The sequence below is a fragment of the Amblyomma americanum genome, chromosome 9, assembly GCF_052857255.1.
Source record: "Amblyomma americanum isolate KBUSLIRL-KWMA chromosome 9, ASM5285725v1, whole genome shotgun sequence".
Taxonomy (NCBI): domain Eukaryota; kingdom Metazoa; phylum Arthropoda; class Arachnida; order Ixodida; family Ixodidae; genus Amblyomma; species Amblyomma americanum.
In genome coordinates, this window is record NC_135505.1 from 17445339 (window position 1) to 17460536 (window position 15198).

Genomic DNA, 15198 nt, shown 5'->3' on the forward strand with positions numbered 1-15198 from the left:
TCCAGACACACGAGGAGGAAGAAGCAAAGAACAAGATTGACACTTTCCAAGCTCTACTGGAGTGCCTTCCTCAAATCAAGCTTTCTGATTTTTGGAATGTTATTTCTCGACCTGCCTGCGTCCTTTTTCTCAATCTTGCTGTTGATGACGTCCCTCGTGTTTTGTCGTCAGTCACGGTCTTAGAGAACCTCACGGTGAAAGTTCATTACCGAAATGTGCAGCTGACTACAATTGATGGCATAGATACCATCCCTCACACAGTACATGATATCCGTTGCTTGATAGGCCTGCTGGCTGCTGTAAAGTCGTTTCACGGAAAATTGTTGTCTAAGCATGAAGAAAAAATTGATGGTTTGCTTAAAGTTGGCACTTTCCCTGCTTGAAGATGCCTTAAATTGTGAACTGGCAGATGTTGAACAACCCAATGCAGTTAGTTTTTTGAAAGAGCAAGTTTCTCTTCTTGTCACGCATAGCAGGTCATCCCGGTATTCTGCAGAGTTGCTGGTATTCTCAAGCATTTTATTTACAGTTTCTCCGCATGCTTATATGTTCCTTCACAGTTCCGGAAACCTTAGATTACCCAATCAATCTACAATACGTCGTATATGTAACTCCTACAGCGTAAGCCCGGCAGCTGAACAGCAAGGCACTTCTTTCCTATCGTATGCAAAGAAGCTTGTCGCAGCAATGACGGAGCATGAAAAAATTGTTGTACTCATGATGGACGAAATTCACCTGCAGCCGTATTTTGATTATAAGGGAGGAGTAATTGTTGGTGCGGCTACAAATAGCCCTAACGCAGCAAAAACAGCCCATGTTTTTATGATGCAAAGCTTGCTTTCGCGTCAGAAGAATGTTGTGCACATACTGCCAGTAGAGCGCATCAACGCACAGCAGCTACACACTATTCTGCATAGCATCATTACTCAGCTAGAGCATGTTGGGTTGCGTATAATCGCAGTCATAGCTGACAATAACTCAATCAACCGGAAAACAATGTCACTTTTTGGGGCCCCCTGCATGCAAACTTCAGAGTGTGTATCCACACCCTGCAGACTCTAAACGTCCTCTCTTTTTTCTGATTGATCCTGTACACTTAATAAAATTCGTCAGGAATAACTGGATCAATCAGCGAAATGCTGGAACATGCATGTTCTTTCCTAGCCACACAGGACCTAATATAAAGCCACCTATACGTACAGCTTCATTTAAAACACTTCGAGAACTTCACTCGAAAGAACAGGGTCAGCTGATTAAATCAGCACCAACACTTTCGTCTAAACCTCTGAACCCATCGAATATTGAGCGACAGAATGTCAAGCTTGCGCTAAGGATTTTCAGCCCGTCTACGGCAGCAGCTCTGCGAGCATGTGGGCCCAGACTTGAGCTAGATCATGTGTCTGGTACTGCACAGTTCCTTGAAACAATAACAAAGTGGTGGAACATTGTAAATGTAAAGTAATGCAACAAGGGTACTCGACTTCGTGATGAGCTGCAGTCACCGATTACATCAGCGTCAAGTCCACAGATCCAGTTTCTGTTAAGTATAGTGGAGTGGCTAGATCTGTGGCAGTCTCTCAAATTTGACACAGGCATACTTACAAGAGAGACTCACGACAGACACCTTGGTAAAGGTGACTAGGTATTGCCTAGATGAAATGAACTTCGAGTATGTACTTTTAGGAAAGTTTCAGACTGATTGCTTGGAAGAGAGGTTTGGCAAATACCGCCAACTCTCCGGTGCGCAATACCACATTTCCATAAGACAAGTCTATGAGCCGGAGCGAAAGCTTCGTCTGCAGAACATTCTGCAGCTCCCAGAATTTGAGGCTGCAACAGATGCGGTGGCAGTAAACGATGCAGTACTTGAAGTGTTTGACATTGAGGTAACGGACGACGATTATGCGAAGGCGCCAAATCTCCCAGCAACCACTTACGTTGCTGGCTATTGTGCCCACGCTGCGTTCAAAAAGCTGTCATGCATGACTTGCAAAGAAAATTTAATGCTAGAAGATGAAATTGAAGTAGAAGGTGGGGAGTTAGTCAAGGCCATGACTCGTGGTAGTCTCAAGTTTCCACGGCCTGCCATAGTAAATGCTGTTCTTAATGCTGAGATAGTTCTTGACAAACTGAGAAGCGAACAGCATGCGACACAGTTTCATGCATTACCAAATCAAAAGGAGGCTCTCTTGGCACTCACACATGATGTGTTAAACGACGGCATTGACTTTGATGTGTGTGAGAATGGGCACACTTCACAGTTGGTAATGCACTATGTCCTAAGTGCAGCAGCAAACACGCTTCTAGATAACCTTTGTAAAAGAAAAAATGATCAACTTATAGTTGAAAAGGCTGCAAAAGAAAAAGAGAAAATTGAAGACATTGAAGAACCGACTACTCTGTGTGCTTGTGACTGTTTTTTTTAGTTTTTTTTAGTTTCTAAACCAGTTTTTGCGTTGTTTTATTATATATTCTGCATATTTTCTTTTGTTTGCTTTCTGTTTACAGCTTTTCTGTTGTTGGCTTCACTTACTGCATTTTATGATTCAGTGCTGTAACAGTTTCCTTGCCTCCTACTCCTACTGATCGTGTTTCTCATCTGAAAATAAAATACGACTTGTGAAAGTCCTCTGCGTTGTTCATTTTCAATAAAAAAAATATTACGAACGTATCTTCACACATGCGCGCATTGATATAAAGTCAGTAAATGTCTGCTAAAATGTAACTGCTTATACTTTCAAAGAAACAAGAACAAAAAAAAAACATTCGGTTAGGGTGTGGGCAAGCAAAACACGATTTAAAAAAAAGTAATTTTCTTTTCGAGAGACGTAATCCGCATTTTGAAATGCGCGAAATGCGTGCGAGCGCGGAAGCCGAACCTACTGGGCCGTCGCAGTGCGGTGACGTCACGCAAACGTGGAGAGGCCTTAAAAAGTCTAGGTGGTGTTGGTGCGACGCGCCGACCTCTTTCTGGCCCCTTGCGACTCCCCGCACTGGGGTTATGGTATTTAGTTTGCAACGGCTGCTCTCTGAAGAAGGGGGAAACCACCAACCGGTGCCTAACGTAACCGTGCTCCCTCAAAAGCATCGCACGCTCTGTGGGGCTGAGGTCGCTGAAATGCAGGCCAGAGTTTTTGCGAGAACTACGTCGTTGGGTTCGGGAACGGGACCCATCGTGACGCTCGCAAGACGCCGGTGCAAACGTAAACGAAGCGACGGTAGCGACCCCTGATAGATGCCTTCAACGTGCGGCGGCGGTAGCTTTCATTTCGGCAGCTGCTAAACCGCACATCTAGCTGCCAGAAATCACGGAGTCTCGGTTTACGTGACGTTTCACGTCACTCCGTTCTGTGTCGTCATAAGAGTTCTCCGTGTCGTCATAAGAGTTCTCGAGTTTGAATCGGAGCGGCGGGAAAAAATTTTTCAACTCCGAATCCAAATTTCTTTGAAATAAATGCATCTTTAGCTCCCGGACAAGCGTCAAAAAAGCCATGAAATGCCGAACTATCAGATATTGCTAAAAAAAAATTTGATAGGGTTCTTCTCAGTGTCCCTTTAACTGTGTGGCAGCCCTGGAGGCCGGTACGCACCACTCGCTCTTGAGCTTCGCGAGCCGCAATGTTAGTGGTATGGGTCTAAGGCCCGTGAGGCCCGGATTCTTCCCAGGCTTGGGGATGACCACGATCTCGCGTTTTCGCTCCACAGGAACCGTTTCGGCGGTCCAAAGCTCATTCGTGTAGCTTGTCAATTGTTTGATCTCGACGGATCGCAGGTTGCGCATGGTAAAGTTGCCAGTCTTGTCCTCACCGGAAGTCTTGTTATCGGTTGCTTCACCAACCGCCGCATATACCTTGTCCTCTATTATGGGACAATCTAGCTTGGTGTTTACTGGACAGCCCAACATTACAGAGCTGCGTGTGAATGTACCTTCGAATCATGGTTTGGTTTATGCGGTTTAATGTCCCAAAGCGACCCAACTGATGAAAGACGCAGTGTAGTGGAAGGCTCCGGATGATTTCAACCACCTGGGGTTCTCTAACATTCGCTAACATCGCACAGTACACTAGCATCCATCATTTCATTATCATCATCATCACCAGGATGACTGCGCCCAATGCAGGGCAAAGGCCTCTCCCCTGTCTCTCCAATTAACGATGTCCTTTGCAAGCTGCATACATCGTGTCTCGTGGTGTTCTTATGTGGTGTTGTCCCCTTGTCTTGATTGTAGCGCTCCCCAGTCTCAGAGTGCATACACCCTTTGCCTGCAAACTTCTTAATCTCATCCTCCCACCTAACATTCTGCCACCATTCTGCTATGCTTGCCTCCTCTTGGAATCCACTCCGTTACCATTAAGGACCAGCGGTTGTCTTGCCTTCGAAATTCCCGCCCTGCCCAACGGCATTTCTTCCTCTTGGTTTCGACGAGGATATCAATAACCCGCTGACCCACGCTGCCCGCTTCTGGTGCATTAACGTTACTCCTATCATTATTCTTTCCATATCTCGATGCGTTGTCCTCAACTTAAGCAGAACCCTTTTCGTTAGCCACCACGTTTCCGCCCCTAGGCGAGTACCGTTAAGATACAGCTGTTACATATTTCTCTTTTCAGTGATATTTGTAAACTGCCATTCATGATCTGAGAGAACCTGCGATATGCGTTCCGTCCCATCCTTATTCTTTAAGCTATTTCTCTCTCTGAGCCAGATCAAAGGTCACTATTTGTGACCTCTTGTGAAGTCGACGTATTCCCTTACCACTTCCAGCACCTAGCTACCAATTGTGAACTGCAGTTTTGTTGCGAGACAGTTGGACATTACTTTGGCTTTCTGCAAGTTAGTTTTAAAACGCAATGTCATGCTCTGCCTATCTCTTTGATTATGATTTGCAGTTCATCTCCTGAATGCCTTAGCAAAACAATATCATCAGCGAATCGCTGATAACTTCGGCATTCTGAATTAACTCTCCCAAATTTTGTAATGCAGGCCTCTGAAAACCTCCTGAAAACAGGAGGCGAATAGCATTTGCGAGTTCATGCCTGCTTGCCTGCCTGAACCCTTATCGGTATTTTATTGCTTACTTTATGGAAAACTATGGTAGCTGTGCAGTGGTTACAGATATCTTCCAGTATTTTTACATGACTCTTCCGCACCCTGATTCCACAATGCCTGCATGATTCCTGCGGTTTTCACCGAGCCAAATGCTTTCTTTGTTAAATGCGACCACCGCGGCCGGAATTGAGCCCGCGTCTTTCGGGTTTGGCACCTAACACTATAAACAATGAACCTACGTGGCGGCTCGTATCTTCGAAAGACCTTCTGCAGAAGATCCGCGTCGTCGTCATTAGAGGAGCGAGCAGTAAGCTTTAAGGCCTTGCTAGTTTGGAAGCATGATTCTGATGGGCCGGTCATATGCCTCGAGAGGACTCATTTATCTTGCCATGCCCACGATGCTCTTGTACGGGTCACAAAACTGGTCCCAGTTCTGCATCGCCAGGCTGTCCGCATACTGCGTCACTAGATCCGCGATTTGAGCGATCTTCTTCCTCAACGACATGTTGTTTTGATGCCTTCGCCTTCTTGTGGCAATGCTCTCTCGAACCTGAGAAAGGTGGAGGAGGTGCACATAGACTGTGGATTCCTCCACCGTTCTTTCAACTTCTTTCCTGCTGCTCCTGTTAAAGATTCACAACAAGGTGCTTCTCTCCTCGACGAAAGTGATTGAGTTAGGGCTGCATGCTCCCTGGAACACGTCCAAATCAGTAAATCTGGCATCGCACATTTTCCGTTTTGAGCGGAAGTTGCAGATTTTTGTCGCAACTACCAGCAGTGTAGCGGTGCAATTTATAAACAGTCACTTGTTGCTCCCTGGCAAAGTGACACAAATATAGACAACCACAAGCGCTAACTGGCGACTGTTTTTTTTTTTGCGATAAGGTGACACCTTGGTTAAACGTTTGGGCGAATCCCTCGAGATAGTGTGGTCAAAATCATCTGCAAAAAAAGATAAAGACGGGGTGCTGAAGCACTCACTGCCAAGTTTCTTTACGTGATAGGCTTCCAAACTTATCCGCGCCGTCTTGACTGCAACATTTCCAGGAATCTTTGTTTCTGCGGACCGTGCCACAAATTATCGGTACCTGCTGACTTGCGCAACCTAATGTGTACACGTACATGTCATCTAAGTTTTTTTTTTAAATTCTAAGTCGTGTTCTCCTAAACCGAAATAAATTTTGAACATGACATGGAAATAGTGTATACCACAGCAGTTGAACACATCTCAAACGGTGTTTTATGATTTGTTATATGCACGTTTTATGGCAATACATATGCGTGGACACAACTTTCTCGTTTCGTTGCGAGCCGAGAAAAGAACAAACATGTCATGCCTGCTTTCATTTTTTGGATGTATGGCACAACCTCAGAACTGGGGACATTTTTATGATCTTCTGCTGTTCTTCTTCCCGTTCCGCTTTTAACTCTTGAAAGAGTGTTTCACAAACTACAGTCAGAACAGAATAGAAAAGCCCTGCAGCCAACAATACAGCTTATCTCATTATTAAAACTCAGAGGCATTTCATGTTGGCGCGATTTTCGGAGAGCAGATTTCTTACTCAGCGACGCTATACCTCTCTTATTTGGGTTGGAGTACGCCGAATCGTACGGGATAATAATAATAATAATTATTATTACGGGAAAAACTAATTTTTGGCACGTCGGTAACATTCCCGCCTGGGTAGTGAAAAAAGGTGACAAGTGCGCACATAGAGTTACGCACGTCATTAAGTGCCGATGATGTCTGGCACGAGTCGAAGGGACAAAGATTCTTGGCAAGACTACAAACAGGACGGTACAGATCAGGATAGGAGCCTATTACATAAAGAAACTTGGCAGTGAGGGCTTCTCGCACCCTCCCTTTATTTCTCTTTGCCGCTGAGTTTGACTTCCTAGAAGCGACTTACTATTGATGAAAATAAATGAAAAACTAAAGCAACTGGATTTGGTGTGCTATGCTTGTACATGCCTGCGCATGCATTCCGCTTTGTTCGCTGTGTCAGAAATCCTTGTTATATGTACATCTTTCCCATCCTTTTCACGGATCGCATCGCCTTAAATAAAGTGTCACTTTCCGCCACTAAAATCAGTCGGCAATTAGCGCTTCTGTGTGTGTTCCGTCTCCTGGTGGTTTTCTCGGTTTGCACTACAAATTTTTACGAATTTATTGTGCACACACTATACTAAAAAGCAGTTTTGGTTGCCAAATAAATTTGTTATTCCAACGCGCCCTAGGAAAGGTTTTCAGATATAAATAATTAGGTTCAGCAATACACGCTCAGTAGGTTTTGAGTTAGTCACGGTATTCTATTTCACGCTTGATCTCGAAAAGCGTAGCGAATTATTGAAAAGAAAATGATATCATGGCGTTAAGCGAGACGAAGGCGGAAGAGCGGGACAGGGCACCAACGACAGTTAATTATATGCTTGCGGAAGACAAAGACAAGACAGGTTCAAGGGCAGGGAGTATATTGCAAATCCAAGGTGACCGATTGCATCCTAAAGTAAACGAGTGGATTCTTTAAGAAACCAAGCTTAGAAGAGGGCGACAGACAATCAGGGGTCGGAAAGGTTAGAAAGCGAGCGGGGATAAGCTAGCCGGATCTGCAGATCACAGACACTAAAATCAGTAAAAAGGCAGAAACAAATAATCAAGTTTGCGTAGCCATACCTGGTTGTCTGGAAGAGCCTCTCATCGTTCCAGCTGGGGTGCCTAGCCGCCAGCGAGCGCGCTATGCGGTTGTGCTCCCTCAGCCATATAGTGTGCATCAGGAGTAGAGGCGTGTGTTCATTGCACCGGAAATCACCTGAAAGAGCCGGGTGAAGCGGCAGATTAGAAATGAATAATCTATGGGCAGGAATTTCTTGACATGCACAACCCTAGGTGAACCAGGCTGGCATTGAAACCAGCACTGTAAGGACAGCAAGCGTAGCAATATTTATGGCGAAATCTCCGCTTCATGACCAAATCTGTGAAGGCCGATTCATCGCGGTACGCTTTACCTTGAAAAAATAAAATTCAATAAAAAATATTCAAATAAAAAATTGTTGCAGCGACTGGCATTCGAGCCCACGGCGGCGCGAACCGATCAGCTTCACTGGCCATTGCACGAAAACACTACTCCAAGCAACACTGGCTCGCACTGTGCATTAAAGAACGTCTTTTTAACTTCTTACTGCAGCCCGAACAGATCAGATCAACTTACCCTCTAACAAACGTGCCATACGTGGCGACGACCCATCAAAGCGAAACCGTTATCCAATCAGGCTAAACTCAAGCTTTCACAAGTCAACTTGGTTTAACAACAATAAAACCCCACCATTCCTCCTGAATGTTTCCATACATGACGAGTTCTATAATTCCATACGTTGCCATGCGTGATTTTACGAACAGAGTATGGAGCATATAGAGTCAGGATGGACTGTTTGGAAGCACGTATGAAAACATACGGGTTCCACATGGCGTCAAATACACTCAATATAAATAACGTAAAAAATTATGACTCCTTGTAATAATATATGAAGCCCACTTAGGACAACGGACAAGGAAGACCAAACAACACAAGCGCTTGCTCGTAACTTTGCGTTTATTCAAGAAACACACAAGAAGAGAAAAAGCACAAACAAAGCAAAAGCCTTCACGCAGGTGCATCAGGATCAGTGCTTGCAGTCGCTCAAAAGTCAAAAGTCAAGTCACTAAAAAATTGTGAAGTGTGGCGTTGCTGTCGCCTGCTTAGGATCGTCTTTGCTCAAGTCGTGCCTTCACGAAATGAAAGAAAGCTTCTGTGAGCAAGTGAACAGAGTAAGATTGGCTAGGTTTCCTGAGGATGTGTTGTTTCTAGCTTCTAGGAAGGTGCTCTAAAAAGTAAAAGATTTAAATAGGTCACTTCTCACAGGCTCTGAGGAGGAGAAAATAAAACAATTGCAGTTATTCCTTATGTTCATCGGTTTTCTCAACAACTAAAAAAGGTGGGTAATAGATATGGTGTTAATGCTCTCTTCTCTGCCCCTTAAAAAACTTCTTAGTGTTTGTGCGAAGGTTGCTGCGCGCTCTAGCAGCGGTGTATGTGATAAACGAAAGCGGTGCTGAACTGTGAATCACAAGAACCGCTATGTCAAATGTTCAAAAGGAGTGGTGTATCATATTCCCTTCTCTTGTGGCCGGACCTATATCGGTCAAACGGGCCGCTGCCTCAATGTGCGCCTGCAAGAGCATTTTTTGTCCTTGAAAATGTCGCCTTCATCCAATCTAGCTAAGCACTGTTCGAAATGCAGCGGTTGCAAGCCTTTGCTTGATCAAATTAAAATCTTGTTTCGACACCCAAACCAGCTAACCAGAGAGGTTTCAGAGGCCTATCACATCCGTAAAATCAGCTCACGAGTGTTGCCGACCCCATGGTGGTTCTGCATGAAAAGGAGTTTTCTTGACGCGCCTGCATGAGCACTTATGCTGATGCGACTGCAGGCGAGCCGCGCTAGGCAGCAGCAAAGCGGCTATGTGAAGAAACTTGCTTTTATCGCAGTTATCACTTCTACCAGCAACTCGGTATTTTCCAAATATCCAAGAAAAATGATTCATTGTTGGCATCACTCTACTGAAAAACTTGGCATGAACACAAACAAAGAATATTAGCGCATTTTACTGACGCTGCCGGCCGCCAAACAGCTTGGCAAGCCTGCCCTGAGAAGCGCGCCCTCTCAAGACGTTCGTATGGCCGCGGTGCACACCAAAACCACCGTCAGATCCTCCTCTTCTCTGAGGTCGTCGTAGTAAAACTACGGAAATGACATTATAGAGGACCGAGTACATGAGACGCAGTCAGAGCAGACGAAACTCACGAGAGTGCGAACCACATCCTTCCGGAGAGTTTTCGCTTTAAGCGGGAATTTAGCGAGAAGGTGACCCGCTGGTCGTGCTTTGCGAATGTGAACAACGGTGTTGTCGGGCTGCTGCCTGGTTTCAAGCAACTGCTGGTAGCGACTGCTGGTCCATACTATTTGCGACTCGTGTCATCATCAGCTGCAGCAGCCTGACTACACCCACTTCACGGCAAAGGCCTCTCTCATGTCTCTCCAATTATCCCTGTCCTTTGCCACCTGCATTCACTCTTTGCCCGCAAACTTCATAATCTCATCCTCCCACCTAACTTTCTGCCGGCCCCTGCTATGCTTACTTTCTCTTGGAATCCACTCCGTTACCATTAAGGACCAGCGGTTGTCTTGCCTTCGCAGTTCCTGCCCTGCCCAATGCCATTTCTTCCTCTTGGTTTCGACTAGGATATCTATAACCTGCGTTCTGTCCCTGACCCACTCTGCCCGCTTCCGGTCTCTTAACGTTTCACTTCTCAGTTTTCTTTCGATGGCTCTCTGCGTTGTCCTTAACTTAAGCTGAACCCGTTTCGTTAGCCTCCACGTTTCTGCCCCGTAGGTGAGTACCGGTAAGATTATGCTGTTGTACACTTTCCTCTGGAGGGATATTGATAACCTGCTATTCATAACCTGAGAGAACCTGCCATGTGAGTTCCGCCTAATTTTTATACTTCAAGTTATTTCCCTCTCATGATCTGAATCAGCTGTCACTGCCTACCCTAAGCAGACATATTCCTTTACCATTTCCAGCCCCTCGCCGCCAATTGTGAACTGCTGTTTCGTTGCTAGACTGTTGAACATTACTTTGGTTTTCTGCATGTTAATTTTTAGACCCAGCTTCTGCTCTGCCTGTCTAACCCATTGATCATGATTTGCAGTTCACCTCCTGAGTGATTCAGCTAGGCAATGTCATCAGCGAATCGCAGAGTATTTAGGTACTTCATTTACTCTTATTCACAACTGTTCCCAATTCAGGCCTCGGAATACCTCCTGTAAACATGCGGCGAATAGCATTGGCGAGCTTGTGTCCCCTTGCCTTTGCTCTTCCTTATTGGGCTTTTATTGCTAACTTCATGGACGATTATGGTAGCTGTGCAGTTGCTATAGATATCTTCCAGTATTTTGACATAAGGCTCTTCTGCACGTTTATTCCGCAATGCCTGTATGACTGCTGAGGTTTCCACTGAGTCGAATGCTTTCTCGTAATCAATGAAGGCTATATACAGAGGTTGCTTATATTCTGCGCATTTCTCCATTACCTGATTGTCAGTCTGAATATGATCTATTGAGGAATATCCTTTACGAAAGTCTGTCTGATCATTTGGTTGATCAAAGTCTAAGGTTGCCCTGACTCTATTAGCGATTACCTTAGTTATTACCTTATAGGCAACGAATAGTAAGCTGATCGGTCTGTAATTAAGTCCTTGGCGTCTTATTTCATATAAATTAAGATAATGTTTGCATTCTTCCAAGCTTCTGGTAAGGTTGAAGAGATAAGGCATTGCGTATACAGGGTGGCTAGTTTTTCTAGCACAATCTCCTATCCACCCTTAAAAACATCTGCTGCAATCTGATCCTCCCCAGGTGCTTTTCCCTTTGCATTGCTCCTAGGGCTTTCTTTACTTGCTCTTTCGTTACTGGCGGGATGACCCATTGCTGTGCGCTACTACCTCTCTCATTAACGTTCTGATTACATTGGCTACTGTACAGATCTGTGTAGAACTAGTAGAATTTCAAAGGTCGTCCGTTTCTTCCAGGATGGTCCACAAACCCTTCCTCTACTGTCGTTCGGCTTGGAAGACGGACAGGAGGCGGGCTTGTAGATGATGACAGCAGAGCATATATTTACAGCATACATATACAGAGAGTTAAACTGGAAAAAGCAGAACTGAATTTACAAAAGAACAAACTTTGCGCTACTTTACTCATCGACCCGGCAGGTTAGAGCCTAAGTAGCATAACGTTACATGCTAAGAATGGAGCCCCAGCTCAGACTGGACCTGACTGCATCCGTTTACATGCGTTTTTAAGCACTTAATTAACAAAGGACTAATGGCGGTCTTTTTCAGTGGCCCGCCCTAAGCATCAATTCTCCAATCAAAAATAACATGAGAGAGGGGGCAACCCATTGGGTTGGGCTTAGCCTCGAACCCAGCGTCTTGTTAACAACTCAAACTAAATAAAAAACAAATACGCCACCACTCTCTCTCAAGTGAGAGTATCCACGCGCTCTCCCTTCGGAGCTAATCCTTGCCTCAGGCATACCGCCACCCATCATCGGTCCGCGTAGCCCGTCAGCAACCGAGGAGGGGGCGAATGAGCCCACGATGCTGCCGCGCTACCGACGGCGGGACACAGCTAATAAGCATGAAGGGGTTTGTCTGTCGCTCCGGGAAACCAGATTAAGGATCGCCCCTGTCTTCCCACATTCTTGATGAGCACTGCATGTCCGCCATGACAGGTGTCCGTCACGGCCCTCCTGGTTTTACGCTTTTGTTCACGAGGCACGGCGGGAGGCTGCGGGTGCCTTCCCGGCGATAGCGCACGTCGTTAGGGGGGGGGGGGGGGGGGTGTCCGTGCGTCAAGCGACCATTTTCGTTCCCCGTATGTACTCGGGGGCTCTCGCTTATACTGGGGAGCGGTTTCCGCGTGTGCCGGCGTACAGCTTCCTGCAAAGGTATGCAGCTGGAAAAAAGGGGCGGCCTTACAGAACTCCTCGGCTCCTTTAACTACCTTATCCATATTGCTATTCGCATTGCCCTCCTTGTCTCTTAGCGCATACGTCCGGATTTTACCTATGCCTAGTTTCCTCTTCACCGCGTTTAGGCTACCTCCGTTCTTTAGAGCATGCTCGATTCTCTCCATATTAAACTTCCTTATGTCCGCTACCCCCCACGCTGTTATTTATTAACTTCGATAGCTCTGCGAGTTCTACTCTGTCTTCGGGGTTAGATGCCTTCATGCATTGTCGCTTCTTAATCAGATATTTCGTCACCTGAGATAGCTTGCCGGTATCCTGTCGAACCGTCCTACCGCCTACTTCTACTGCGCACTCCGTAATAATAGCTGTCAGATTATTAGAGGGTTATAGCATATCGTTACTGTGTTTACGTTACCGTTTACCGGACCCGGCAAGCGACGTCTGCGCATGCGTCGCCACTTACTGGTCCGCAAACACTTTACGGAATCCCTTTTAGCCTTGCGGAGAGTTATACCCCTCTCACACGGGCACTTTAGATCCGCATTGAACTCGATCTGCATCGAGATTTTCGAGCACGCTCGAAACATCCGGTGCTACACGGGCATTTTCAATGCTCATTGAGAAGTTTCCCTGATGTGTGTTAGGTGGCGCCAAATGTTCTACCGACAGCCATAATATAGTGATGTCCGGCAACACTGTGCAGTCGGGGGCAGCGCCAGCCAAATCCGTAGCCAAATCGGTACATCTGCTAAAGTGTACTAAGAAAAAAAAACTAGTACACTTTACATCTGCGTGTCTGCGTCAAGTTTCTGCTGTGCGATGGAACCCGAGGGTCCGCAACGCCTCCGCGATTTCTGCATAAACTGCGGCGTTTCTCTTCTGGAGCCGTAAATCATCTAGGCGGTCTTGCCAGCAGCCGATCAGAGCTGCTGTCTCGCGCTCGCTCCACAGCTTGCGCGCCGACGAGCAGGAGGACGCCATCTTTGTTTACACTGACGCCGAAGCTTGGAGCGTGGTGTAGAGATTATATTCAAATATGTTTGCATATAAGCAGGCATTGCACCTGAAAATGTTCTGTCTTGCATTTAATCAATTAAAACAAAAATCGTGGTTTTGTTTTGTTAACTAGTGTTTATTTTTATAGCTTCATGAGAGCGAGAGTTCTTTCGATTGTGCTTGGAACCTCAAGCAATCTTGAGGAATCGGCATCGAGTCACGCAGGATCGAGCTCGATTGCGCTTGAAAGTGGCCGTGTGACAACCGTCGATCTGCATTGAGTTCGATGAGCATTGACTCAATGAGGATCGAAAGTGCCCGTGTGACAGGGGTATTAGCGTTCGCTTGTAAACAAACATGGCGGCGCCTTGCACGGCCGCTCCAGACCAAATACAGTACCGCCGCCGCGTTCTTCTGCGGCATTTCTCGCTATACATGAAGGCATTCGCTTTTAATTTGCAAACTATCACTCGTACGTTGAGGTTTGAGTAACAACTAGGCCATGTTTTTGAGATTATTTGCCGATTTTTGAGCAGTTAAGCCTGACTATCTGTCGTGTACATAGCCAAATAGCAACGTCCACACTGCAGCTATTCAGTTTCGGGCCCGATTTAAAATTTTTCTATATTTTCATGATTTTTCTCTCGAGAAAAAAAGACTAGTAATTCTCTTGGTATACTCATCAGTAATTTCAGAAAATAAAAAAGTTTCTCCGGCCCGGTGTTGGCGCGCCACAGTGTTCACATCCAAACACATAAAGAAGCGACGTAGCGGCACGGCGAACAGGTGTCGTAGTTGTGCTTTTTTTACAGCGCTCGCAACGCAACGTGCGCTGTGTATGCAAGCTTACTGAGGTCTACGTAGTGAAATTGTCTACTGGCCAGGGTAGGCAAAGGTGTCTAGCTTGGCCAGGGTAGGCAAAGGTGTCTAGCTTCATGGGCACATTTGAAAAGCCGCTGAGTCGGCTGTTAGCTGAAGTGTAGTCGGTGCGTCTTTATATGCAGAGAAAAAGATTAATAAAGTGTAGCATTTCACTTCATAGAAATGATTTCAATGCATCCGTTTTTTTATCATTAAAAGCTGGGCATCTGCCATCATCATCACTCATTTTAGCCCTACGGTAACTTGTTACGGGAGAAACGGTACGCTAAAACGTCTTCTGGCGTGCGCCGCGCTAACAGGAAAATCCGGCGTCCGGTAACACAGTAAAAGGTAACGTAAACACGGTAACGATATGCTATAACTCTCTATTGTTAAATGTACGGACATCAAGATCGCCTTCCTCAGTTAAAGCAGCGATATCCTGAATTCCTGTATTTTCCCCCTTACCGCTAGCGTGTTAGTGGACTTCCTCTAGCTTCTTTCGTCCCCTCTTCAAGTCTAAGCTAATTGTAGACCTTACCATTCCGTGGTCGCTACAGCGCACCTTTCCGAGGACGGCCACATCCTGAAAGATGACAGGTTGAGCGCATAGTATGAAGTCGATTTCATTTTTAGGCACATATTGGGACTCCTCCAGGTCCACTTCCTCTTCGCAGGTTTGCGGAAGAAGGCATTCATGATCAGTAATTTATTTCTAT

The 15198-nt window shown here is 45.8% G+C and overlaps 1 protein-coding gene across 1 annotated transcript in view; it reads right to left on the reverse strand.

Annotated features, from left to right (window-relative positions):
- LOC144103231 (salivary peroxidase/catechol oxidase-like) overlaps positions 1-15198 on the reverse strand; it is a 473398-nt gene that overhangs the window by 184543 nt on the left and 273657 nt on the right. Inside the window, exon 9 of the mRNA XM_077636008.1 lies at positions 7724-7859. Coding sequence (XP_077492134.1) covers positions 7724-7859 — 136 coding nt within the window. The remainder of the gene's footprint in view (positions 1-7723; positions 7860-15198) is intronic.